We start from the raw sequence: 22,911 nt of genomic DNA on the forward strand, positions 1-22,911 counted from the left end.
GACGATCGCAGTGGATTTTTCACGGACTGACGTAGTTGAAGACGAAACAGCGGATTCGCCGACCGCCTGGTCTCAGATACGGCAGAGCAGAGTATGGACTATGGACAGAATTTGGACGAAAAAGCCGCGTGCAAGACATAGTCGGTCCAGTTCATTGCCCAACAACTACCCGTAACTAGCCGCTTCTGGAACTTTGAAGCCAAAGATGGCGTGGATCAGGTCCAATGCGCAGTAGAAGCAGACACTCATCGTAGATGGACTAGGAAGCTTCTTGGAGCTCAAATGTCAAGGTAAAAAACCTTAGAATTCAAGATCTGGCTTATGATCTCCCAAGGCCAAAGTTCGTCTATAATCCGTCTGATGTAGGCAGTCCAGACGCTGGCGTCCTTTGAGGCTGTTATAGGTTGTATTTTGCGGCTTCCGCTTTTCAACTTTCTGCCTTTTTCCCTCTTCAGGCTTCAGCTTCGAGAACAACCGAGACACTCGTCGTTACCTTTCCATCCCAGCTTCCTGGAACTATAGTCCGGTCAAATCCTTCAGGTCTTCACGTCAGTTGGTTGCTTATCCACGGTTTCGGGCCCCCTGGTCCCCTTTCATTGCCCACCATGATGCACCCAGCGAGACAGGCCTATGTGGAAGAGGCAGAGGTAAGGGCTTCCTATGCATCCCTCCAGCGCCCACATTTTGATCTTTCTTAAAATGTCGTTTACAACTTTCTTGTTTGAAGGTTACGCGATCTCGACTGACCTTGCGAACCTGTTGATAGGAGATGGATACGGGCATCAATCTAGCTGATTTGCGTGAGTATACGACCTCGGTAGACTACAAGTCTGATGTTCAAGAACTTGATCACTAATTGGACATGAATGACTAGCTGTTGACCGCGACTATGTGATACCCTCGTCCGCGGCCGGTATTCCGGCAGAGAAAGCATCTGCGATTATTTCCCAGTTTGAACGCAAACGAAGAGCCGCTGCCATGGCAGTACCGACGGATGATACTCGAGTCCGCGCACGATTGCGAGAGCTTGGAGAGCCCATCACACTATTCGGAGAAGGGCCAGCGGACAGGCGAGATCGACTGCGAGAGCTGTTGACGGACATCGCAGAGAAGCAGGAAGCGGCGGCAGCGGAGGATATCGAAATGGCGGAGGCGGGAGGAGAGGAGGACGAAGGAGAGCAGCAAGAGGAGTTTTACACAGAAGGCTCCGATGAGCTTTTGAAGGCACGAAAAGCAATTGCGCGGTTTTCCCTGCCGCGCGCTAAAGCCCGCGTTGCGCGACAACGAGAGGAATCGACGATACCGCTGCGAACACACATCAAGCATCGCAAGGCGATCAAGGAAAAGTTACATAACTTCGATCTCTACGGGTCTCAGATTGCGGGCGATCGGCCCGTCAGTATTTGTCGGTTCGCGCCGGACGGACAGACAATTGCGACTGGTAACTGGGGTGGTGGTATCCGATTGCTGGGCGTGCCGAATCTGGAAGAGAAGCTTTCAGTCAAAGGTCATACTGACCGAGTGGGTGGTTTGTCTTGGTTCCCCGGAGCTACGCTACCTGAGTCGAACGTATCTGAGTCAGCTGTCAATTTCGTGTCCGGAGGCGGGGAGGGTAATGTGTGCTTATGGTCTCTTGATAAGGATCAACCACTTGCTACACTTGAAGGCCATTCCGGCCGGGTGTGCCGAACAGAGTTCCACCCGTCGGGGAAATACATCGCATCAGCATCTTATGATACAACGTGGCGACTATGGGATGTTGAGACAACGGCGGAGCTACAGCTACAGGAAGGCCATTCACGGGAAGTCTATACTGTCGCATTCAACAATGACGGTTCTCTCCTGGCGAGCGGTGGTCTGGACAGTATTGGACGCGTCTGGGACCTCCGAACGGGCCGCACTGTCATGATCTTGGAGGGACATATCAGGGAGATTTTCGGCCTAGACTGGGGAGTAGATGGGTACCGAGTGCTTTCCGGGTCCGGTGACGGCTGGGTCAAGTGCTGGGACCTGCGTCAGGTGAAGAATACAGGCGGAATTGGAGCACACAAGAGCGTCGTTTCAGATGTTCGATGGTACAAGGGATCGGAGTCTGCGTCCTTTTTGCCCACTACAGAAGGACAGCCCGGGCGGATGGACGTTGACGGCGCCACGGCTCCAGTACAGCCCAGGAAATCGGGAACGTTCTTTGTTAGCAGTGGCTTTGACAAGAACGTAAATATTTTCAGCGCAGATGACTGGTCGCTTATCAAGACATTGAGCGGCCACTCTGGGAATGTGCTGAGCGCTGATATTAGCAACAACGCGCAGTGGATCGCGAGCTGTGGACATGACCGTACAGTGAAGCTTTGGGGCATTGAATAGGCTGCTATGATGTGGTATCCTGAATAAACAACATGTGGTCCCGGTATTCTAGTAAAGTAGCTAGCTCTACAGTGTCTTAATGTGTGATAAATCTATGCCGTTGGTGCCATCGTACGTAGTGCTGGGATATAAGCTTTAATAGTAGTAGTCCCTTCAACAATTAGCCGGGCTAGCTCAATCGGCAGAGCGTGAGACTCTTAATCTCAAGGTTGGGGGTTCGACCCCCCCGTTCGGCTTTCATTTTTGAGATTTTTTTTCTGACCGGGTAACGGCCCCTGCGAGCTTTGTCATTATCTCCGACCTCCGACCGCCATATATATATTGTGGCTACCATCGTCATAACGTCGTCTTATCGCTTCACCTACCCGTACGGACATCAATCCTGTATCAGTAATGGCGACATCTCTCCGCGCTCAGAGAGCGTTTCAACGACTCACAGTCTCGTCTACAGTGCAGTCTCAAGCACGTCCAATCCACACGACAACCCGCAAGCTATCAACGCCGACAGCCTGCTTCCTCTGTCGGCTTCGACCATCGAGACCTAACAGGAGAACAAGCGCCATTTTCCCGTCTGCATTGTTTGCGCAACGTACCTTCACAAGCACGCCTTCTACGTTAAACTCGGCATCATCGGAAACATTGCCAGTCCCCAACGCCCCAGACACAACAAATTACTACACAATCTTTCCGCAAACGCTTCCCAACGGCCCGCCCCCGTCAAGCCCCTTCACGATCGACGTCCAGGCCTTGCGCCGGGAATTTTTCTCCCTACAGAATACCCTGCATCCTGACAAATATCCACCGGGCCCAACCAAGACAGCTGCTGAGTCGCTCTCCGCCATCATAAATGAAGCGTACCGCACGCTTTCAGACCCTCTCCTTCGCGCCCAGTACCTCCTGCGCGAGTTCCATGGTATTGACGTCACGGCGGAGGATGGCTCGGGGGCTGGTGCGCAGCCGCTGGACCCCGAGCTTCTGATGGAGGTCATGGATGTGCAGGAGGCGATTGAGGAGGTTGGGGAAGGGCAAGAAGCAGTGGAGAAAATCGCGGTGATGAAGAAGGAGAACGATGAGCGGGTGAAGGGATGTGTGCAGGCGTTGGCAGAGGCATTTGATAAAGGGGATGTGGAGGGAGCTAGGGGAGAGTGTGTGCGCTTAAAGTTTTGGGTTAGTGTTGCAGATGGATTGAGGGAGTGGGAGCCTGGGATGGGCGGGATTCGGTTGATTCACTGATGGGATGCGGCCCTGCTCTATTCCGAGCCTCTACTTAGACCGTCGTTATGTTGAACTATATCTCAGAGCTAGAGGGTCCGAAATTAAAACTCTAGAATCAAGCGCTGTTGGCAGCTTGCGTTATATATTCTGTTATCATATATTTTACAGCAAGACTTACAGCCAGACTAGGGAAAAACCAATCGGCAACTGCCGGTTCCTAGATTTAGGCATAAACATTTCCACTAAAGGCCCTAACCTAATTAAAACCAACCTCGGAACATAGCATGTCGGATATGGGATAGTCCCGCAATAAGCAAGAACTATCAAGCATGAGCGAATGCCAGGTGCCAAGTAACGCGCAACATCTAGGCAGACCGAATGGTGTGCCCTACTAGAATCAGTCTCATCAGAGCTTAGCTATGTAAAAACAAATTGCGGACAGAGCTAAGTCGTCAGGATAAGATTCGAGACAACCGCGAACAGAGCCAAAGACATGATTTTCTGCAATACCATGTGTTTGAATATGTTTCTGATGCAGCAAAACCCCCTGCGAGACCGCCAAGCAAGGATGTATCAGATAGGTATAAGCAACCCGTACTTCGAGGCAGTCTTACGTCATTGCAGACCTGACTGTGTTCAGCGCCGTAGCTCACAATGCAGATAGTAACAATACTTACCTACATTGGACGGTTTGACCGCTACGTCGGCGGCAGTCGGACAATGGTGGCCCCGGTCAGCCATCGTTGGGTCTCCAAGGTGTAAGGGTCCAACCCAAACCATTGGGCAACAATCACCAAATAAGAAAGCTTTTGAGTCGCCCTGATAATGCCCCGTGCCAACGAATGGGCACGAACTCGCGTGTTCGCGAGCTAGCTGCTGGATTGTCCAATCACCGCTTATGATCCAGGCCATATCTAGTTTTCGCGTGGAGGGTGGTTCTGCAAGCCGCTCCGTTGGAGCGTTTGCTGTCCCTCGTTAGTGGTTTGCATTGAACGAACCTCTAGGGAAGGGTTTTTGTTTCGCCCTTTGTTTCTGCACGAGACCTACCTCATCTGGATTGTGTTGTCGGTGACCACGGCATCAAGAGTCAATCCTCTTCTGCGTCGATGCGAATTTCAAACCAGTCAAATCAGTCAAATCAAAAGTTGCGAGGAGAGGGGAGGTCACGTCGTGTGCTAGAGTGCTGGCGGTCAACCGGTCGAGCCCCGTCATGAGCGCACACGTAGCAGACCACCACGACCAATTTGGATCGGCTTCCGCGCTTGGTCTCCCCTTTTTCATTATCATATGCCGTCTTCCCCAGTGAGCTGGTGGAGAGAAAGCGCCAGGACAGAAGTTGTCGAGGGGTGGAATCTGCTGATGCAAATATTAAAACAACGTAGTCGTCTCAGGTAGGCGATGGACAGGGACTTCCTGTCTGAAGTCAGCCCTCAACTCAAATATCATATCTCATCGTCAATCTAGTGAAATGGAGCCAGTGAGGGATTTCAGGAGGTGAGTGAACGAGAATAAAAAAGTAATGGGGAGACTGGTTTGGACGCACTGCAGTCCGCCTGTTTCCGTTGTATTGTATACCTTGCTTTTCTCAACGGCCCACTGACGAGCTGCAGCATCATAAATTCGGTCCCTTTCACTTTTCTGATCGGTCCAAATCATACAAAACTCACCATCCAGTCGGGCCTTGCCCGCCATGTCTCCAAGCCTCTAGATCACCTCATCAATAGTGGCAAGACGCGGGAATCCAAGCATCAGATCGCCATCTTGGAAGACGAAGATGTTGAGACCTTTGTCGCATTCTGCGAGTATGCGTACACCGGCAACTATGCCGTGCCACCGCCTGGATCTCGAGAAAACGAAATAGAGCCAGTCTCTATCAATCATGCGCTCAACGGCGCCTACCCGGACACTGGTAGCACCTCGCCGGCAGCGAGCTGGGAGAAGTCGCCTCCAAAGCCAAAAGTCCCAAGCGAGGCATGCCCGGGTAATCCTGATGACAGCAATGATAGAGATGGAGTTGGTGACGGTGACGTGGAGCCGCGCAGAGATCCCAGCCAGCAGTCAAGTTCCAAAGACAGGCACGTGTACCACTCGACAAAATCTGAGTATACAGCCCAGAACCCAGTCGCTACACCTCACGACTCTGATAATTCGCCTGCCCCGTGGGCGGAAGATCCCCCAACTCGAGGTAGAAGACGCCGCAGGGGAAAGAAAGATCAGCAAGGGGTCACTCAAGACGCGACCTCCAAGCTCACCCCGCCTTGCACGCCCCCCGGCGCCGCACAAGTCGAGCCTGATATGCCGGCTGCAGAACCTAGTGAAGAGTTCCCGGTCTTGCCCGGTGCTGAACAATCCACCTCACAGTCGCCGGAGCGTCCGGGCCGAACTCTTAGCAACGGCGCGAATGGAAGTGGATTTGGAGGCATCAGGAATCAGAGGGAGGAGAGTTTGACCAAAAGCCGAGTGCGGCCAGTCATAGATACGTCTTTCGCCAATCAGCAGTTCTCTCCTCGCCACGAGAAAGGAACAACAAACCTGTGGGAGGAGTTCACTGGCATCGATGACAGCGGTTTTCGTCCGTCCTTCAGAACAAGATCCCCAAACCCACCTGCTGGGATTACATTGCCCTATCTGATATTCCACGCTAAGTTGTACGTCTTTGCCACACGCTACCTGATCCCGGGTCTCGCCCATCTGTGTCTGCAAAAACTCCATTACGACCTTCTAAATCTGGCGTTTCCAGACCCAGACCCCGAGAATCAGTATGAGGAGCAGCTCGTTCTGACCACTACCAAGGCTCGGATGATCGTCGATCTCCTCAACTACACCTATACGAAAACCACCCGTTTAGAGCCGATAACGCCCTCGTCGGCAACCCAGCTTCGGGATAACGAGCTGCGGAGACTCGTTGTGCATTATGCTGCTTGCAAAGTGCGAGACCTTGCAGTGTATTGTCCCCCAGTGGAGCCCATTGCAGGTGCTGCGTTCTATCCAGAACAACCATCTGCTCGTGGCTTTCGGGCTCTTCTGGATACTCTTCCGGAGCTTGCTTCGGATTTGATATACCGCATGATATAGTGGCCTTTCATTGTCGCGGGCTGTGTGTACGCCACGTCGTGGATCGAAAGGAACGATGACAACAGTAGTACAATGGACTGATTTGAGAAAGTTTGCATTAGCTGACGCTTTTTTTTTCTGCCCACTTAGTGCCTGTTTAGCTTTTTCTTTGACCCCTTCCACATTGACAAGGATCCAGTTCTGTTAGCCCAAGTTGCATGCATCCACTCTGTTTTTGAATATCCAGTGGCCCTCTATCCCTGACTTTGTAGCTTCCTTTCTGGTATTATTGTGAGAAGCTTGTGGTAACATAAGCCCCTATGATCTTCAGACCCCATTCACCCTGCATTGAGCAGGCTCCACTCTCCGTCACGTACTGTCTACTCCGCTGAGTTGCAATGAGTGTAGCCTCTGACGGAGGGTGGGTAAGGGCCAATTGACTGCCCTATCCTGTTCGAGTGCGTAGCTGTCGGGTTTTCGATTGCTGCTTCAGATTTTTGCATGCTCATTTCGGATACTCCTGAGGCGGATAACGTCAGTATTCGCGTAGCATATGCTGCCCAGTTCCGAATCATACGTGCATACAGTCAAGCCCGAAGACAAAACTATACAGCACAAAATGATCTGTAATCCTACACGCAGAAGCCAGTGAAAGTCCACAGAGGGGTGCTTCACGCACATTTCCTCCAATCTCGAAGGGTATCCAATTTTCCGGCGCGCCTGTGACATTTTGAATAGAGTTAGTCCTGGTCGAAATGAAAATTTCCTACCAGTGCCCACGCTAATTTGTGATGTCCAACGGTCGTTGCCCGCCTTTGGATGATGTGGAGCAGTCTGCTTTAGTTTCACCTTGTGCTCGAGCCGGTGCTGGATGTGTAGATTGTTTTGTCCACAGGCGAGGTGGGAGCACCGGAAGTCCTTTGTTTACCCATGATTACCCTTGAGCGGAATTCCTTGTTTCGGTCTTTTCATATAGATGGAGCCATCAGCCTCCCCTAGCTTTGGAGTAGAGCACCATTCGAACTTGGCGATGGTTTGCTGGGCGAGCCATGACAGCCTGGATGAACTGGGGAAAAAGCAAAGGAAATTGGAACCACAGTGGATGCAGAAGGCTGAACACGTGCATGGGCTTGGTGGCTGCGGTAGGGCGTCATCAGTACTGGCGAGGTTTCACAGGAACCATGATGTATTCTTTGGGAAACCTGTTAACTCGCCCTTAGCGTGTATTCCGTAGAAAGAACACGAAATACGGGACCCTGAAAAGGATCCCTCTGCCAATTAATTGGTTGATTATACAGCCATCCTTGGCAGGCCACGAAAATAGATAAGGGCCAAAGACAGCCTCAATCATAGCCTGAGATGATGTGTCAAGTGACCTAAAGACGCAGTAGACGCAAGATAACAGACAATAGATAAATACAGGATCGCCTATTGACCAGGCGACAGCCAATTCCTCAAATTGCACGCTCTCCGCCACTGTGATTGCGAAAGAGTGGAGGAACCAAGTGCAGAGCCAAGGCTTGATTTAGGGCTTCTGAATCATGTTCGTTTTGTGCTTTACATGAGATATTCCGCTTACCAAACGGGTTCTGAGGTCTGGCTCGGGCCAAAGTCCCAAAAAGTCTATAGGTCTTATTAACGGAGCGTTATGCCGCATTGGATTGGTGAGTGGTTGTTGAGAGTTGAAACGTGCTCTGTGTTCGGTCCTCAGGGTATATCCGGAGCTCCAGTCATCCCCTATTGTTTCCGAAGGTTCTTTGCCGCCCGTCTCATTTTCGGTGGCCACTGCCCAGGCGCCAGGATCCGTGCCACAAAGCTTGGCAGTGGAGCTGCCGGTCGATGATGCGTTGTCGATCTCCGTTTTGGCCGGTTGCCGGGTGGAACTGGGAACTGAGCCGTAGTCGCCGAGACGGGAGGCCGAACAAACGGGTGCCATTGCCGCACATGTTCGAGTTCCAACGCTTTTCTTTTTTTTCTTTTTTTTTATATTTTAAAAGCGGGAACAATGGGCGTTGCCGGTACCGTCACTAGGCGAGTAACAAAGTGGAAATCTCGGAAGCATTGGGATTTTCTGCCCATACAAGACAGCAACGGTGAACCGGATCACATACCTCGCCGGGAGACGACCATTTATTTGCACGTGCGGCCGTTAATGTAAAAAAAAAAAAAAAAAAAAAAAAAAAAAAAAAAAAAAAAAAAAAAAAAAAAAAAAAAAAAAAACTCTTAAGCTCTCACCAGGAGTCATTGTTCTAGCGGAGCACACCATGAATCTCCACGACGAGGAGCTATCTTAGACTCCCGTTGACGCCATGAGTCCAAGATTCGTGCTTTGATGAGTGATGCCCAGTGAATTGCTGCCTTAAGTTCCAAGTTTTCGACCCTTGAATCTCGATTAGCAATCGACGATGCGAAATAAGTGGCTACCCAGTGTATGCCAAGATGTTCTGCCTTCTTGAGATATCAATTATCGAGATCGCGCGGATTACAATGGCTGAAAATGAACAATGAATCTTCGAGGTCCGCAGTCTCCTAGCCACACTTGGCGGGCAGGCAGCACTTTACTAAAGATATCAGCCACATACCAGCTGTAGACATGTGCTCTGGACTCACTGAATCACTCCACCTCAAGATATCTTGGGAGAGATAGAAGTAACTTCGGGCAAAGCCCCCACTTCAGTCTCAGCACACCGGTGAGCGACGATCTGAGCCAAGAGCCTAGCGTATCAGGACAGACTGTGAAAGATAGAATCATGCAGGATATCAATGCGTGCTTGTAAAGCCTGGACAACTGATATGATCGTACAGCCGGGCGTTGAAAGTCGCAGGGTTGCATTGTGTTTTGCGAGGCAAGAGGGAGCGGAAGAGACTGGAGGCCAGTAATGATCCAGGATCGAGGCATGTGACTCACATTTCCACTCATCCAACTTCTTCTTCTGCGGCTTTCAGACCTTCTCTTCTATAAATTGCATCAGCCCGTGGGCCAGACGCGCAGCGTCAAAGCACCTGAGAGTCTCAGGCTTTCATCATCTTCAGTGTAAACACCGTGGGATCCAGCTCCACCTGCACTCTCTAGCTATCTATCACATTCATTTCTGTCTCACCATGACTTTGCTGCTCTACTGCCTGTGATGTGACTAGACGTACTATGTCTAAGCCACTGCCGAGTTTCTGGGCAACACGCACGGCAACAACATCTATGGTCTATCTCTTAACTTGTCGTGAAAGTCGAGACCCGAGAGACGAGGGCTGGAACTGTCTGCCTCGATGGCCCACATCTCCTTCCAATATACTCCGAGATATGGCATCACAGCTTGCTCATGGAGTATCTAACTGCAGATCACTGCTCCACTCTCTTCCCAGGCATCAGAATTAGCCACACGGTTTGCAAAACAGCATTTTCGTGCAAGAAGGTTATTGGGATTATGCCTTGTCAAGATTTTCACTGATTTGTTTACAGATATTGTTTGTCGAACTCGTTGAACTCCCAAACCGATGCCGAAACAGATACGCGGCCTGTCTCCTAGTTTTGATACTAAAAGTCTTGGGATGGAATCATGGAACACACTATCGGTGATGCGCAATCCCGATAAGACGGCAGCCCAAGGTCCAGTAACGCCGTATAAAAAAAATACGGGCATACATTGCATAAGATCAGGCACGCTGCTAGAGCCCCACTGGGCCTGGCCTAGCCCTGGTGATAGTCTTCAGTTTGATCGACGTGCTGGTCCCTTGGCGGAGATGTACCTGTACCTTGTTGGTCCGCTTTTCTACTTCGCCATTTCAAATCTGGCGTCTTTTACCCCTGTGAACTATGCTAATTGCGTACTCTCCTGTCCCTGCGCCTCCGTAGTGTCTACATTGACCTCACTGGCTTTTACTTCTTCTACCTGCCTCAGCTTCGAATCCCGACTCGCTTTTTGACATAAATCTCCTACACTCGCTACCGTTCTTTCGTTCCTGTCATTCTTTTCCATACATTCTTCTTATTTCCATAGATCTCACATCCTTTCATTAGATCTATTCCCTAAATTGCGTTCCTATTCTGAATTCATCCGTTCATGTTGCATTGTCTTTCTTTTATTCAGTCATAATGTTCGAAAACGTCCCCTTACCCCAGTCTCCTCGATCCGAGACGAGTACAATCGTCGGAGAGGAGGTCGAGATGAAAAAGGGTGTCCAAATGACTATCTGCGAGCGGTTACACCACTTTACATGGGCATGGTTCACCCTGACCATGAGCACAGGAGGCCTGGCCCTCCTCATCTCTAACCAGCCCTTTCAGTTTCAGGGACTCAGAGAAATCGGATTGGCAGTGTACATCATCGACCTCCTCTTCTTCGCTCTCTGCTGCTTCCTTATGGCCCTCCGCTTTTTCCTCCACGGCGGTTTCCTCAAATCCCTCCGACACGAAAGAGAGGGCTTCTTCTTTCCGACCTTCTGGCTCTCTGTCGCGACCATCATCTCAGGGTTGTACAAGTTCTTCGGCGAGGATGCAGATGAGTCCTTTCAGCTCGCCCTCGAGGTCCTCTTCTGGATCTATTGCGCCTGCACCCTCACCCTTGCTGTCGTGCAATATTATTTCGTCTTCTCGTCTCACACCTACCACCTTCAAACAATGATGCCCTCCTGGATCCTTCCAATCTTCCCCGTCATGCTTTCTGGCACCATTGCCTCCGTCATCGCTGAGCAGCAGCCCGCTCGGTCCGCAATCCCCATTGTCTGCGCAGGCATTACATTCCAGGGTCTCGGCTTCTCCGTGGCCTTCATGATGTACTCGCACTACATCGGCCGCCTCATGCAAGCCGGCCTTCCACACCGCGAACACAGACCGGGCATGTTTATCTGCGTTGGCCCACCCGCTTTCACAGCGCTAGCTCTCGTCGGTATGACCGCAGGTCTCCCGGAACAGTTCGAAATCCTGCACGACGAATCCTCCATCCAAGACGCCCGCATCATGACCTTGATTGCCGTCTCCGCCGCCGTCTTCCTCTGGGCGTTGAGTCTCTGGTTCTTTTGCATTGCCGTTATCGCTGTCATTCGTGAGCGCCCGACTGCCTTCCACCTAAGCTGGTGGGCCATGGTCTTTCCTAACACCGGGTTCACACTTGCCACAATCACGCTGGGCAACTGGCTCGACAGTACAGGCATCAAGGGCGTCGCGACCGCAATGTCAATCGGTATCATCTGCATGTTCCTCTTCGTCTTGGTCAGCCATGTTCGAGCTGTTATCCGTCAGGACATCATGTACCCGGGCAAAGATGAGGATGTTTCCGAATAAAATATCCTCGTCTTGATTCGTTTACCATCTTTTTTTATTCGTTTGCCAGTGTGCCACTTCTTTACCAACTTGTGTCAGCATCAGCAAGCATGTCCATCTCCGGATGTATCGATTTCCCTTCATTTTGACCTCATTTAACTTTGGCTTTCTTTCTTCTCCACACCCCTTGCATTCGATTCTCATAAAACGTTTTTCCGACCGCGCATAGACAATTCCGCATCTCGCTTGCTGCTCACCGAATCCAACCTCGTTCTGTGTGATTTGTTCTGTTTTGTTCTGTTGTTGAACGGATCTGTAGTTAGCATTCTCTTGGCGTTGAAATGGTGTACCGGTGACAGGTGATATTATTTGCTTGGTCAATTCGACTCAATATGATCGGCGTTTGGGATCTTCTGCTCTATAGTTTCAAATACACTTGCGACTGTTTCTTGTCCGTCGATCAATTCTTTGGCGTGATTTTTTAGAGGAGAAATAGACACAGAAGCCAAGAAATAGATACAGAAGTGATGGACCCCCTTTTTTTTTATAGGAGTATAGAATAAGTTAGGGCTAGTTGATCCCGGTGGAGAACGTACGTGTCGCGGAGTCATCGACTCAAACCATTGGCGCCCCGAAGTTTATCCTGACCTTATCTATGGAATACATAAGAGTCAGCAACGGTCCGTGATAACCAACTGACATTTTAGCTATTATTTATGAACTAGTCCTTTTCCTATCGTCATAATAACACAGTTGCGCAAATTGGATGTATGCAACAGTTCTGAACCAGTCCATACAGGAGGTCGTTTTAGGTGCAGGAGATCAAGAAGTACAGGAACAACTCGCATCTAACTCCCAGCGAGATCGAAATCCAGAAGCGAAAGCCGCGCCTAGTTTCTGAATACCCCGCAACCCCTGCCGCTCCAGATAAAGTGACGACTCAGAACTATGTTCGACCACAGCCAGACCTCCCCGCCATAAAGGCTCAATCTCGACCGGATACAAAGAAGTAAAAAGAAACAACCGACAATTCCTACGATACAGGGAAGTATCCCTCAGCGACCCTATCTTTCACCAAGCTTCTCATCCATAGATACCTCCAGACTACACTAAAACACAAGCAATCCCGCAAGAAAGCCACGAGGGCAAAAAGCCTTGACCGAGATACAAGGGAGTATATGGTGAACAAGCCCTAATACAATGCATCCTCCCCGTCACAGGTACACCCAACTAACAGAGACAAACTAATAACACAATCAATCTCCACATTTGGAAAATAGCCAGGGGTACTCCAAGAGGAAACCTTGCTAAGATACAGCGCAGACAGGGGAGCGGACAGTCTCTTCCTCCATATATAACCTCCCCGAAAACGTGGTTGTAGAATATACAGGCTCCTCAAAGGTGAATGTACAAGTCGCTGATGAGTCGGATTGCCCACGTCCCCTACACACAGAGGCGTGTGAGGCCAGCCTGGGAGGATAGTCAGTACAATTGCAGATCTATGGAAATAGAGTGGGATGAGATGGGGAACTCACAGACTCAATAGTCTTCACTCAATGGTCCACAGCCCCAGGGTTATGCTTTCTGGCAAGGTGCTGTTTAAGGTACAACAGGACAAGATGAAATATGGACAACATAGCCCAACAAACAAAGTGGTGCATACGTAACTTCAGTTTGGTCTCATGGAGTAGTCCGTGACAAGAAAAACAGCGTAGCAGGCTAAAGGGACAAGAGGAGACGAACAAGAAGGCTAAACAAGACGATATCAAGGGACAGTCTGGCAAGTTAAATGCTTTGTATTTCTTTTTCTTTCACTCTTCCTTCCTTCCTTCCTTCCTTCTTTCTTTTCTTTCTCTTTCCATTTCTTCCCCCTTCTTTCCTTCCTATACCTTCTTTTCTTCTTTTCTGTTCCAGTTTGTTTAAATGCCACAGTTAAGACAGTATGGTCACAAGCAGAAATTGGGGTACAAACAGGGCGCATAGGCAGGAGATGGGGGCAAGCCAGACAGAACACAGACATCTAATATATCGACACACAACCTCTGGACGAAAATCAGTGACCACAGTATGATATCAAGGCGCAGAAATCAGGAACGAACAGGGGGCTATACGGGCACCAGGAGAGGACCAGGAAGTTGGATGGAGAAGGAAAGAAGAACGAAGACGAGAGAGTGAAAAGGAAGTTTATATAGGAAAGAGCCTTCGGCCTTCGGCCCTCGCTATATCGCTGCTTACCAATCTCGGATTGCCGGAAGGGCGACATATCTGAGAGGGGAGGGCGGGAACAGGGTCGTTGCTTCCTAATTGGGACAAATTGAGGCTGTATCGGTACCAACGGAGACCATACGCGCATGCCATGACGAGGGATTTGTAGGAAAGAGAAAGTCAGTCATGCAGTCTGATATCCGGTGATCTTGCAGCGCTTCTGATTCCAACGTATCATGTAACAGTCCACGCAACGGCGTTTTTAAGGCTTGATTGGCTTACTTTGCTAAGTAACGGACGGTCTTCCTGAGTGAGGTGTTATAGATGTGTTAGGTATAGCTCTCTTACATTACAGCAGGACGAGAGTCGGAGCCGAGTCTCGACTTGAGGTTGATCGCCCAGTAAGAGTTGGTCCAGGTCATATGAGAGGATAGAAATAGAAGCACAGTAAAGTCCAGATGTGAGCAAGCTTAGGATCGAATATGTTTGACTGTATGTGCTTATATACAGGAAAGCCGGTAAAACCTTCTGAGCCTCCTCCTTTGTAGGGCGATGCAACCATTAAATACAGTGGGTATCATATAGATATAGTAGGTAAACTGGTAATGGACACTTTGTAAAGCGCCTTGCCGTCGAGTCGTTGGCATGAGTCTAGCGCATAGATTGCTCATTGCGCTGCGCCGAATTATACAGCTGTACGTCCTGAGCAGACCTGCGTCCTCGCAGCGCTGACCTGTCTAGCAGTAGGACTTCGCGATGCTTGATTTCCAGCGCTAACCTATGCCAATGGAGGTAATTGGCGGGCACCAGGGTTTGATGCGGGATGTCCACATATGGAAGGCGCCACCTAACCCTAGCGCTCGAGATGTTTTGTTGCGTGAAGGCCTTCACGCACTCCGACGGATAGAAGCAAATAACATCATGCTAACCATTCAAGCTGCTGAAAGCAAGCTGCGACCGGGAACCAAGACGAGCCGCTCGCTGGTGGCTGGGTTTTGCAGCAAAGGATAGATCAAGCGACCTTTCGTCCCACATTGCCAATACCGCGTCCGACAACGCTGATGATGACATCGTTACTTTCATCCCCAGCGTCTCTCAGACCCCAACCTGGGGCACCAAACTTCATCAAGTCCCTTGCCAGCTGGATTGAGCTCTCATCCCCAATAATATCACGACCGACCTGGATACGGCCTACGTCCTCGGATCCCATGGTCATCAATCCAATCATAATGGGGAAAGCTGCAGGGGCAACACATCCGCCCTTTGAGATCGTCTCAAGTAGCTGGTATGCGCACTGCTTCCCAATATCCTCAGGCGGCTGACCACCACTGGGCGGGCACGCCACGTCAGCTGAGAACAGGCAGCCGGTCGAAGATTCGGCAACAAGAGACAAGCCAAACCCAAGGCCGATCTTCTTCTTAGCGGAGGGGTTGTTCCTTTCCGGGGCGGGAACGAGTGGAGCTGACGACACGTCCGAGAAGATATAAGTGTCCGGGACAAGCGGGTTGAGGACACCGCGGCAAGTGTCAATCATCCTGGCATTGTTCGAAGCAGAGACGCCAACAGAGTATGCTACTCCGCGTACCCTCTTGATCCTCCCAGCGTTCATTAAGTGCAGAGTCTTGGGGAGCCGAACTTGATGGCCGAAGACCAATTGGACCTCTCCACCACCGCCTCTTCCGTTAGGCCCAAGGTTTGATCTCCGGAGCACACGCAACTCTATGTTGTTGAAGATACCGAACTGGTTGAAGAGCGGCAGGATCGCGGTTCGAACGCTGTCCACGGACATGTCCCCGGTTGGTGTTGAGGAAGTAATTACACCGGGACCGGTGAAAAGGACTTTGATTGGAGCTTTGGAGAAAGGGGCCAGTAGGCATAATGGGATAAGGAAGTAGCTGACACCGCGAGTACATCCTGCTGGAATCTCGTGCCTAATTACACTACCGCTGCTTGCTCCAACGCCAGAAGCAGTTCCTGTAATTAGGCCTGGTTTGTAGACAATGATTGTACCAGTGTACGAGATCTCCATTTGTGAGCCATTTGTAACAGCCTCTAGTAATCGAAGGAATGAGATTTCGTGCGATGCAAGACCTGGGTTGGTAGGAGAGGAAGGACGAATCTGCGAGATGTGGATTGTGCGGCCGGTCAGGGTAGAGAACACGAGGCGATAGACAAAGTTCTTGTGGCCGGTAAGCTTGATAGGCGGTTGCGAGGTGGTCGCCATGGCTGCAATAACAAGTCTTATCCAAAGACCTCGACTTCTCTTTTCGAAGTAGTCAATTCATGATCCCGAAAAATGAAACTCAAGAAAATCTTCCGGAGCCTTGTTGATCCGTTCCGAGCATGGACATAAGCTTGGCTTATCTCCGAGATGGGGTGATCTGCTGATCAGTTATCACAAAGCTCAACCGGTAGCAACAACATAACTTCAATTGCAAAAAAAAGCACCTTTTTGTAAATCAGTTCTGAAAAAAGGAACGATGCTGCCACCAGCTCTAAATATTCCTAAATGGTATCTCCCTCCGGAATTCCTTCCACACACCTGCATGCCTTTATAGTATTTACTGATCTACCCCTCCCCCGCTTCCTCCAACCCCGGAACAGGTCAACTAACAGCAACTTCCAAACCCATCCAGGCTTGAAGCCAACTCTCACCTCCTTCAGCCCCCGGTAAACAATTACTGCGTCTACCACCCCTCCTCTCCCGCAACCTCTGGGTACACGGTGATGATAGTCGGCGGCCCGAACGCCCGCACTGACTACCACATCAACTCGACTCCCGAATTCTTCTACCAATACCGGGGCTCCATGCTGCTCAAGACTGTGGATACGAGCACCAACCCGCCCACCTTCCAAGACATCCCAATCCATGAGGGTTCACTGTTCTTATTGCCCGCGAACACCCCGCACTGCCCCGTGCGCTTTAAGGATACGGTGGGCGTCGTCATGGAGCAGCCAAGACCTGGAAATGCGGAGGATGCGATGAGGTGGTACTGTCGGAAGGAGGGATGTGGGGAAGTAGTTTGGGAGAAGAGGTTTGTCTGTACGGATCTGGGGACGCAGGTGAAGGAGGTGGTGGAAGAGTTTGCGGGCGATGAGGGAAAGAGAACGTGCAAGGCGTGCGGGACGATTGCGGAGTCAAGGTTTAAGGAAGGGGAGGTCGTACAGCCTCCCAAAATACCGGAGTAGATCGGTCAGATGCGATGATGAGATGAGGTATGACAAAAAAAAAGTAGGGTGTCAGAGTTAGCAAAGCAAACGGTGAACACCATGTATAAGTTAGAAGACTTCTAATTATCGATTATGGCACCAGTGGCTAGTACTAGTAGTATGACATGGGCAACGTAGGGCTCCAAGAGAGATGAATAGAGGGAAGAATGGTGAGGTTGTTCCGGATCTGGGGATCGCAAGATAGCCGACAACGACCTTGCAACAAAGAAATCAATACTAATAAAACAATTATCCAAGCGGCCGAACCGAGTTGCAGTGCGAACATGCTTCATCTGGTATATGGAACAGAGCGCAAGAACGAGAGCAAAAGCAGAAACCTGACATTAGTACATGGGTATGCGTATGGTACGGTTCATGCGAGCAAGACGATTATAAGAGGTAGATGGAAGGTAATAACGAGCCCGCTAAAGCCAGTTTAAAGGGCATGTCATGTCAGTTACTCGGGGCCATCATAGGCTATTGTTCTTAATCATCGAACGGGCAGTCTATGCTCTCGTGTCCGTCCCGCTCGCACAGAGCGCACCATTTCGTCTCGTCAATGATGCCACTCGCCTTCCCTGCAACAGGGGCCATGGACGATGTCAAACCCACTCCCCGGAGACCCTCGAGGACAACATCACGTCCAGTCTTTTGAGAAGGGGCGTTCTGGCTCCGGCTCGACGAGGGAGAGTGTGCGGAGGGTTTTTCATCTGCGGAGCTATCCTCGTGTGAAGGTTGCTCCTCTGGCGCAGGAGCGGGTTTATTATTCTTAGCATCTGCGCCAAACATGTTTGTGCAGCTCAGAATGTCATGGCCGCCGGTCTCGCAAATCTCACACCAGAGGGAACCGCCATCCTCCGAGCGAGTGTCGGATTCTTGCGCATCGGATTCGTGCATCGTCTCCAGGCGAGCAGATGTGTCTGACGTGCCACGACCGTGGGACGGATATGCTGGGTACAAACCATCCTGTGGAGCCTCATCTTGCCAGTCTCCTGGGACCACCGTGCGGTCGGACAGTCGATGGGCATGATTGATGGTATGTCCATTGCTGATCTTCCCTGCTGAGCCGGTGGGTTTGTGCTGCGCGTTTGACTGCGTGACGGTGGAACTGCGGGTGCGACCATTTTCGTTGGCTTGAAGTTGCTGCAACTCGCGCTCAAGCTCCTCGATACGGTATGTCTTATGTTCGTTGGCCCTTTCGTATTCTTGCACCCGCTGCTCCAGATCAGCCACATGGTCCGCATTGTGATCTGGCCGGGCTCCAAATCCGTTCTGCTGCAGCGCATGCAAGTCAGGCTCACCCCTACTCAGAGAATGGATTATCGCTTTCAACCCGCGGATTTCATCATCCTTCTGCTCGAGTTCTCGTGAAAAATGTCCGTCTGGGCTCATGCGACTCTCCCTGGACAAACCAGAGCTTTCCCTTTCCTTCTTTAATTCCAGTTTCGTACGTTCGACCTCACCGCGTAGGAATTCCACTTCCGCTCTGGCCTCCGCTTCACCCCGGCGTGCATCTTCTAGCCCTTCCTCCAGCTCTGAGACGAGTTCCTCCAGTTGCTTAAGTTGTCGTGCAACAGCCTCAACATCCTCCCCGCGATCCTGTAGTTCCTTGTTCTGCTGCATAAGCTCGTCAATCCGCTGCTCGTATACTCGCTCGGTCTCCGAAGCCGCTACTTCCAAGGTGTCGAGTGTACTCCTAAAGTCGGCGCGGTGCATGTCGAACTCCATGGTTAGTTGCGCAATGCGTTCATTCTTCTCTCGTAGCTGGGCACGGATCGACAACGCATCTGATCCTTCCAGCTCCTCTAATGTCCTCTGGAAATCTGACAGTGTATTTGCCTGCTCCTCTAGCTGTTGGTCACGATCCAAAAGTTGCTTCTCAAGGGCCTTGACCTGCTCTTTCAGGTCCGATATCTCTGCACCCATAGAGTTCCGCCCGTAATCCGAGGTCCTGGCCGATGTCGGGCCATCTTCAACACTGAACCTAGATGGCGGACGGTCGGACGCGCGGGATGGAGCCTTGACGGGGCTTCGGGAGAACCCGTTGGTGGGTGTTTTCGATGCAGCGGAGGGCGTCCGCAGCCCGGACAGACTCAGCTTCGGCGGCGCGGTCACTCGGGGGGACTCTGATCTAGGCAAAGAAGGGCGTCTCATGCGCGGGGGACGGGGTACAGAAACGCCAGGGCCGACGGATTTGCTGAAATTAACCGGTCGCGATGGGGTCGTGGGCGGATTGGAAACGGTGCGTCGAGTCACGTATTTATTGTTGTTGAGGGGCACAAAGATCCCCGATCCCGGCATAGCGGTCGCAAAGTACTTCTTTCCATCCACATCGCCGCTGTTCTTCCCCCGTTTGGCGTGTTCCGGAGCAAGCTCGATACCCGCAAATCTGCCCGGCTTGCCGGCGACGACACCGACGAACCTTACGGTACCGTGCATCCCGCCGGGGACGTTGACGACGTCCCCGACCTGTATTTCGTCCAGAGGCGCCATCTCTGTAGAGATCGTTAAAAATCGGAAATCGAAAGGCAGGTGTGGGGGAGAGAGTTGAAATAAGGAAAGAAAGAACAGGAGGGGGGCTGCCCGAAGGAAAGAAAGTGAACGAAAGGGGAGGAAAAGGGATGGCAAAGAGTGGAGGCAGCAATAATGAACAACGAAACGAAACGAGAATAAGAACGATCAACGGGCAGTCATTCTGGAGCTGAAGCGCGTCTGGTGGGCTCTGGTCGGAGAAATCTGTACTTCGACGATGCCCAACAGCAATAATAAACAAAAGGTAACCACAGATGAGCTGTCAGGAGCCAGGAGGCAATGCAGGGGACTGAGACTCGAGGTCTCAACGGGCAGCATCAAATTTAGTGTCGTCATGCGACTAGACCGAGTAGCGCAAGGACTAAGCCTTAGTCTGATATATTTTTATTTTGTACCTGTATCTTTCAAGCTGTCTTCTGTTCAAGAGTCCGATCAACGCACGAACCATGGTCCATGTCCACGATTTCTCCCCGCAATCAGGAACCTTGAACTGTCAGGCAGTTTGCAGTCTTTACATATGACCACACGTTTGTGCCACCAGACTTAGGCGCAGGGAACTTCACTATATACTGCCCGTCAAGAGTTCTGTGGGCCGCATTCCCCTATTTCAGACTCGATCGGGTCCCCCATGCCAACCCAATCCTCCCTTATCGCATCATGGATCTCCCGATAACAGCTCTCCTGATATATTTATAATCTCATTGTTAGACAGTCTTGCATTGTTGGACAGTCTTTAATATTCATTCATATTCAATCAGCCGAGACATCGAATCAGCCTCGTGGAAAAAGCATAGCAGGCAATGTATTTCAAGAATCCAACCAGTTACCGGCGGCATCGAAACTTAACATAAATGGGCATTCGATGTTCGTTCGGGGGTTTTGTTAGATTGCGCGGAAGTAGTGGACGAGCTGTAATTTTATATATTTCTGCACTCCGCAACAAGGGCGAACAGCAACAACGACCATATTACTCAAGCACTCAGCTACAGAAGCTCGAGATATGCATATTGAGCATTGACATCCGTCAAAGAGCATAGTATCAAGTACTTTGTACGGAAGTACTTCGTACAATGGCACCCAGTGGGAGTGGCTTAGGAGCGGCTTGGCTGTTGGCAGCCTGTTGCTTGGGGCCAGTTGTCTCTCCGCCTTTCCGCCCGTGCCGTTGTTGCGATGTGGAGCCAGCGTTCTTACTGCATCAACATCAAAGAGATAGCTTTGGACCTTTGAACCTATCTGTCTATGCATTGAAGCTCTTTGAAATGCTGAATTGACTGTCAATACCTTCAACATGGCTCAATACTTCTTCGATCTCCTGTACAATTTTACAGATTGCATGTGCTGCTTCCCCAGCTCGCCGCAACTGAAGATCAACAACCGCAGCTTCAAACTGCTGCGGCTCCTCGGCGAGGTATAGGGTTTATACCCATTTAAGTGACTTTCGCTGACTGGATTCTTTGATAGGGAGGCTTTTCCTACGTGTACCTCGTCCAAGACAAGTCCACATCCGAGTTATTCGCACTCAAGAAGATCCGATGCCCGTTCGGCCAGGAATCCGTGTCGCAGGCCCTCAAGGAGGTAGAGGCTTACAGCCTATTTACGTCGGAGAAGAATATCATTCATTCAATCGACCACTGCGTCTCAACAGAGTCTGGATCCAAGTTTCGCAGTGATGGCGGAGAGGCCGGTTCCAAGACGGTCTACATTCTGCTGCCCTACTACCAACGAGGGAACCTACAGGACGCGATTAACGCAAACCTTGTGAACCAGACGCGATTCCCCGAGAAGCGTCTCATGGTTCTTATGCTTGGAGTCGCCCAGGCATTGCGCGCGATGCACCAGTACCGCGTCAAGAGCGGGTCTGGGCCCACGCGCAAGGCCAAGGCTGTGAGGAAAGAGGGCGCAGAGGCCGATGTAGAGATGCGGAAGGGGAAGGGAAAGCGGCGGGGTAGTCAGCCTGCTGGGGAAGAGGACTCTGAAAATGAGCCGCTGATGGATGACGAGGTCACTCAGAGCCAGGAAGGATATGAAGATGGAAACCTGCGCCCCTACGCGCACCGAGATATCAAGCCTGGTAGGTACCACTCTCCTAAAGCTGGTTCTCTTGACTGACCAAACAGGAAATATCATGATAGATGACGACGGACAAAGTCCGATCCTGATGGATCTTGGGTCGCTGGCGCCCAGTCCAATCGCCATCACCTCTCGCTCACTCGCGCTAGCGGTTCAAGATACTGCGGCGGAGCACAGTACAATGCCGTACCGAGCGCCAGAACTCTTCGACGTCAAGACAGGATCGATCATCGACACTAAAGTGGATATTTGGTCTTTGGGATGCACACTCTACGCCTGCTTAGTGGGGAAGAGCCCGTTCGAAGCTCGAAGTGAAGAGACAGGGGGTAGTCTGAGTATGTGCGTACTCGGCGGAGACTGGAGGTTTCCCGATGAAAAATCTGGAGCGACCAAGGGCAAAGGCAAGGCTAGTGAGCAGCAAAAGCAGGATAGTGCCGCTTCTATCAGCTCTCCCGTCAAGGAGGTCGTGCGTCGGTGCTTGCAGGTCGAGCCCGCCGACCGTCCCGATATTGACGAGTTGATTCAAATGCTTAAAGAGGTTATCAGGGAGCTGCCGGATGACGACGTGGTGGGTTGAATCAAGTATAGCGCGGTACCGTTCCTCTTTGTCTTTTGTGCGCCTGCTAGATAACCCGTTGGTTCCATTTATTACCAAATTGTACACTACCTATACTGAACATATCTATTTGATCAATCGCTTTCTGCTTCGGGACCGTGAGAATTGAAGGATTTAGACCTCGGAAGTGACTCTTCTCCCCGCTCCAACCCTACTCCAACTCTAACTCTCCAATCCTTCCTCTATCCCAAAAAGAGAGGAGGGTGTCCCGTCTCTGCACGGGGTGTGACACCTAGCCAGAACAAGAAAGTCTACCCTTCTGAGGTCACCCAATGGACTCTCGCGGGGAAACAGAATGACAGGCCTTGCAATCGTCTTATCAAGGGGCACCTTGAGCTGACGTTGATAACGAATTGGAGATGCATGCATGACCCTTGAAGCTTATCAG

At 50.9% G+C, this 22,911-nt stretch overlaps 10 protein-coding genes across 10 annotated transcripts, besides 1 other annotated feature; 7 read left to right on the forward strand and 3 right to left on the reverse strand.

The window, feature by feature from the left end:
* Positions 1-22,911: part of a sequence feature (contig 1.22 729..276296(1)) that runs on past both edges of the window.
* ANIA_01468 (putative pre-mRNA splicing factor) lies at positions 606-2,364 on the forward strand (the record flags this gene model as incomplete). The annotated part of the gene is made up of 3 exons (XM_653980.1): positions 606-647; positions 767-800; positions 875-2,364. The coding sequence occupies 3 exons, from the start codon at positions 606-608 to the stop codon at positions 2,362-2,364; spliced, it is 1,566 nt and encodes a 521-aa protein (XP_659072.1).
* ANIA_01469 (J-type chaperone JAC1) lies at positions 2,758-3,597 on the forward strand (the record flags this gene model as incomplete). Its single annotated transcript, XM_653981.1, has 1 exon — positions 2,758-3,597. The coding sequence occupies one exon, from the start codon at positions 2,758-2,760 to the stop codon at positions 3,595-3,597; it is 840 nt and encodes a 279-aa protein (XP_659073.1).
* ANIA_01470 (uncharacterized protein) lies at positions 5,048-6,654 on the forward strand (the record flags this gene model as incomplete). The annotated part of the gene is made up of 2 exons (XM_653982.1): positions 5,048-5,056; positions 5,254-6,654. The coding sequence occupies 2 exons, from the start codon at positions 5,048-5,050 to the stop codon at positions 6,652-6,654; spliced, it is 1,410 nt and encodes a 469-aa protein (XP_659074.1).
* Positions 8,001-8,569, reverse strand: ANIA_01471 (uncharacterized protein; the record flags this gene model as incomplete). Its single annotated transcript, XM_653983.1, has 2 exons — positions 8,001-8,009; positions 8,213-8,569. The coding sequence occupies 2 exons, from the start codon at positions 8,567-8,569 to the stop codon at positions 8,001-8,003; spliced, it is 366 nt and encodes a 121-aa protein (XP_659075.1).
* ANIA_01472 (tellurite-resistance/dicarboxylate transporter family protein) lies at positions 10,724-11,911 on the forward strand (the record flags this gene model as incomplete). Its single annotated transcript, XM_653984.1, has 1 exon — positions 10,724-11,911. The coding sequence occupies one exon, from the start codon at positions 10,724-10,726 to the stop codon at positions 11,909-11,911; it is 1,188 nt and encodes a 395-aa protein (XP_659076.1).
* On the forward strand, positions 14,247-14,643 carry ANIA_01473 (uncharacterized protein; the record flags this gene model as incomplete). Its single annotated transcript, XM_653985.1, has 3 exons — positions 14,247-14,260; positions 14,451-14,512; positions 14,606-14,643. 3 exons carry the CDS (start codon positions 14,247-14,249, stop codon positions 14,641-14,643), a joined length of 114 nt encoding a protein of 37 aa, XP_659077.1.
* ANIA_01474 (rRNA-processing endoribonuclease) lies at positions 15,108-16,340 on the reverse strand (the record flags this gene model as incomplete). The annotated part of the gene is made up of 1 exon (XM_653986.2): positions 15,108-16,340. Exon 1 carries the CDS (start codon positions 16,317-16,319, stop codon positions 15,108-15,110), a length of 1,212 nt encoding a protein of 403 aa, XP_659078.1. The 5' UTR covers positions 16,320-16,340.
* Positions 16,532-17,881, forward strand: ANIA_11252 (3-hydroxyanthranilate 3,4-dioxygenase). Its single transcript, XM_050612766.1, has 2 exons — positions 16,532-16,607; positions 16,732-17,881. Exons 1-2 carry the CDS (start codon positions 16,576-16,578, stop codon positions 17,282-17,284), a joined length of 585 nt encoding a protein of 194 aa, XP_050468646.1. The 5' UTR covers positions 16,532-16,575; the 3' UTR covers positions 17,285-17,881.
* Positions 17,792-19,798, reverse strand: ANIA_01475 (protein clipA; the record flags this gene model as incomplete). The annotated part of the gene is made up of 1 exon (XM_653987.1): positions 17,792-19,798. The coding sequence occupies one exon, from the start codon at positions 19,796-19,798 to the stop codon at positions 17,792-17,794; it is 2,007 nt and encodes a 668-aa protein (XP_659079.1).
* Positions 21,126-22,484, forward strand: ANIA_10193 (putative serine/threonine protein kinase ENV7; the record flags this gene model as incomplete). Its single annotated transcript, XM_050612767.1, has 3 exons — positions 21,126-21,245; positions 21,299-21,908; positions 21,955-22,484. 3 exons carry the CDS (start codon positions 21,126-21,128, stop codon positions 22,482-22,484), a joined length of 1,260 nt encoding a protein of 419 aa, XP_050468647.1.

This window comes from Aspergillus nidulans, chromosome VII, assembly GCF_000011425.1.
Source record: "Aspergillus nidulans FGSC A4 chromosome VII".
NCBI classification, from domain to species: Eukaryota; Fungi; Ascomycota; class Eurotiomycetes; order Eurotiales; family Aspergillaceae; genus Aspergillus; species Aspergillus nidulans.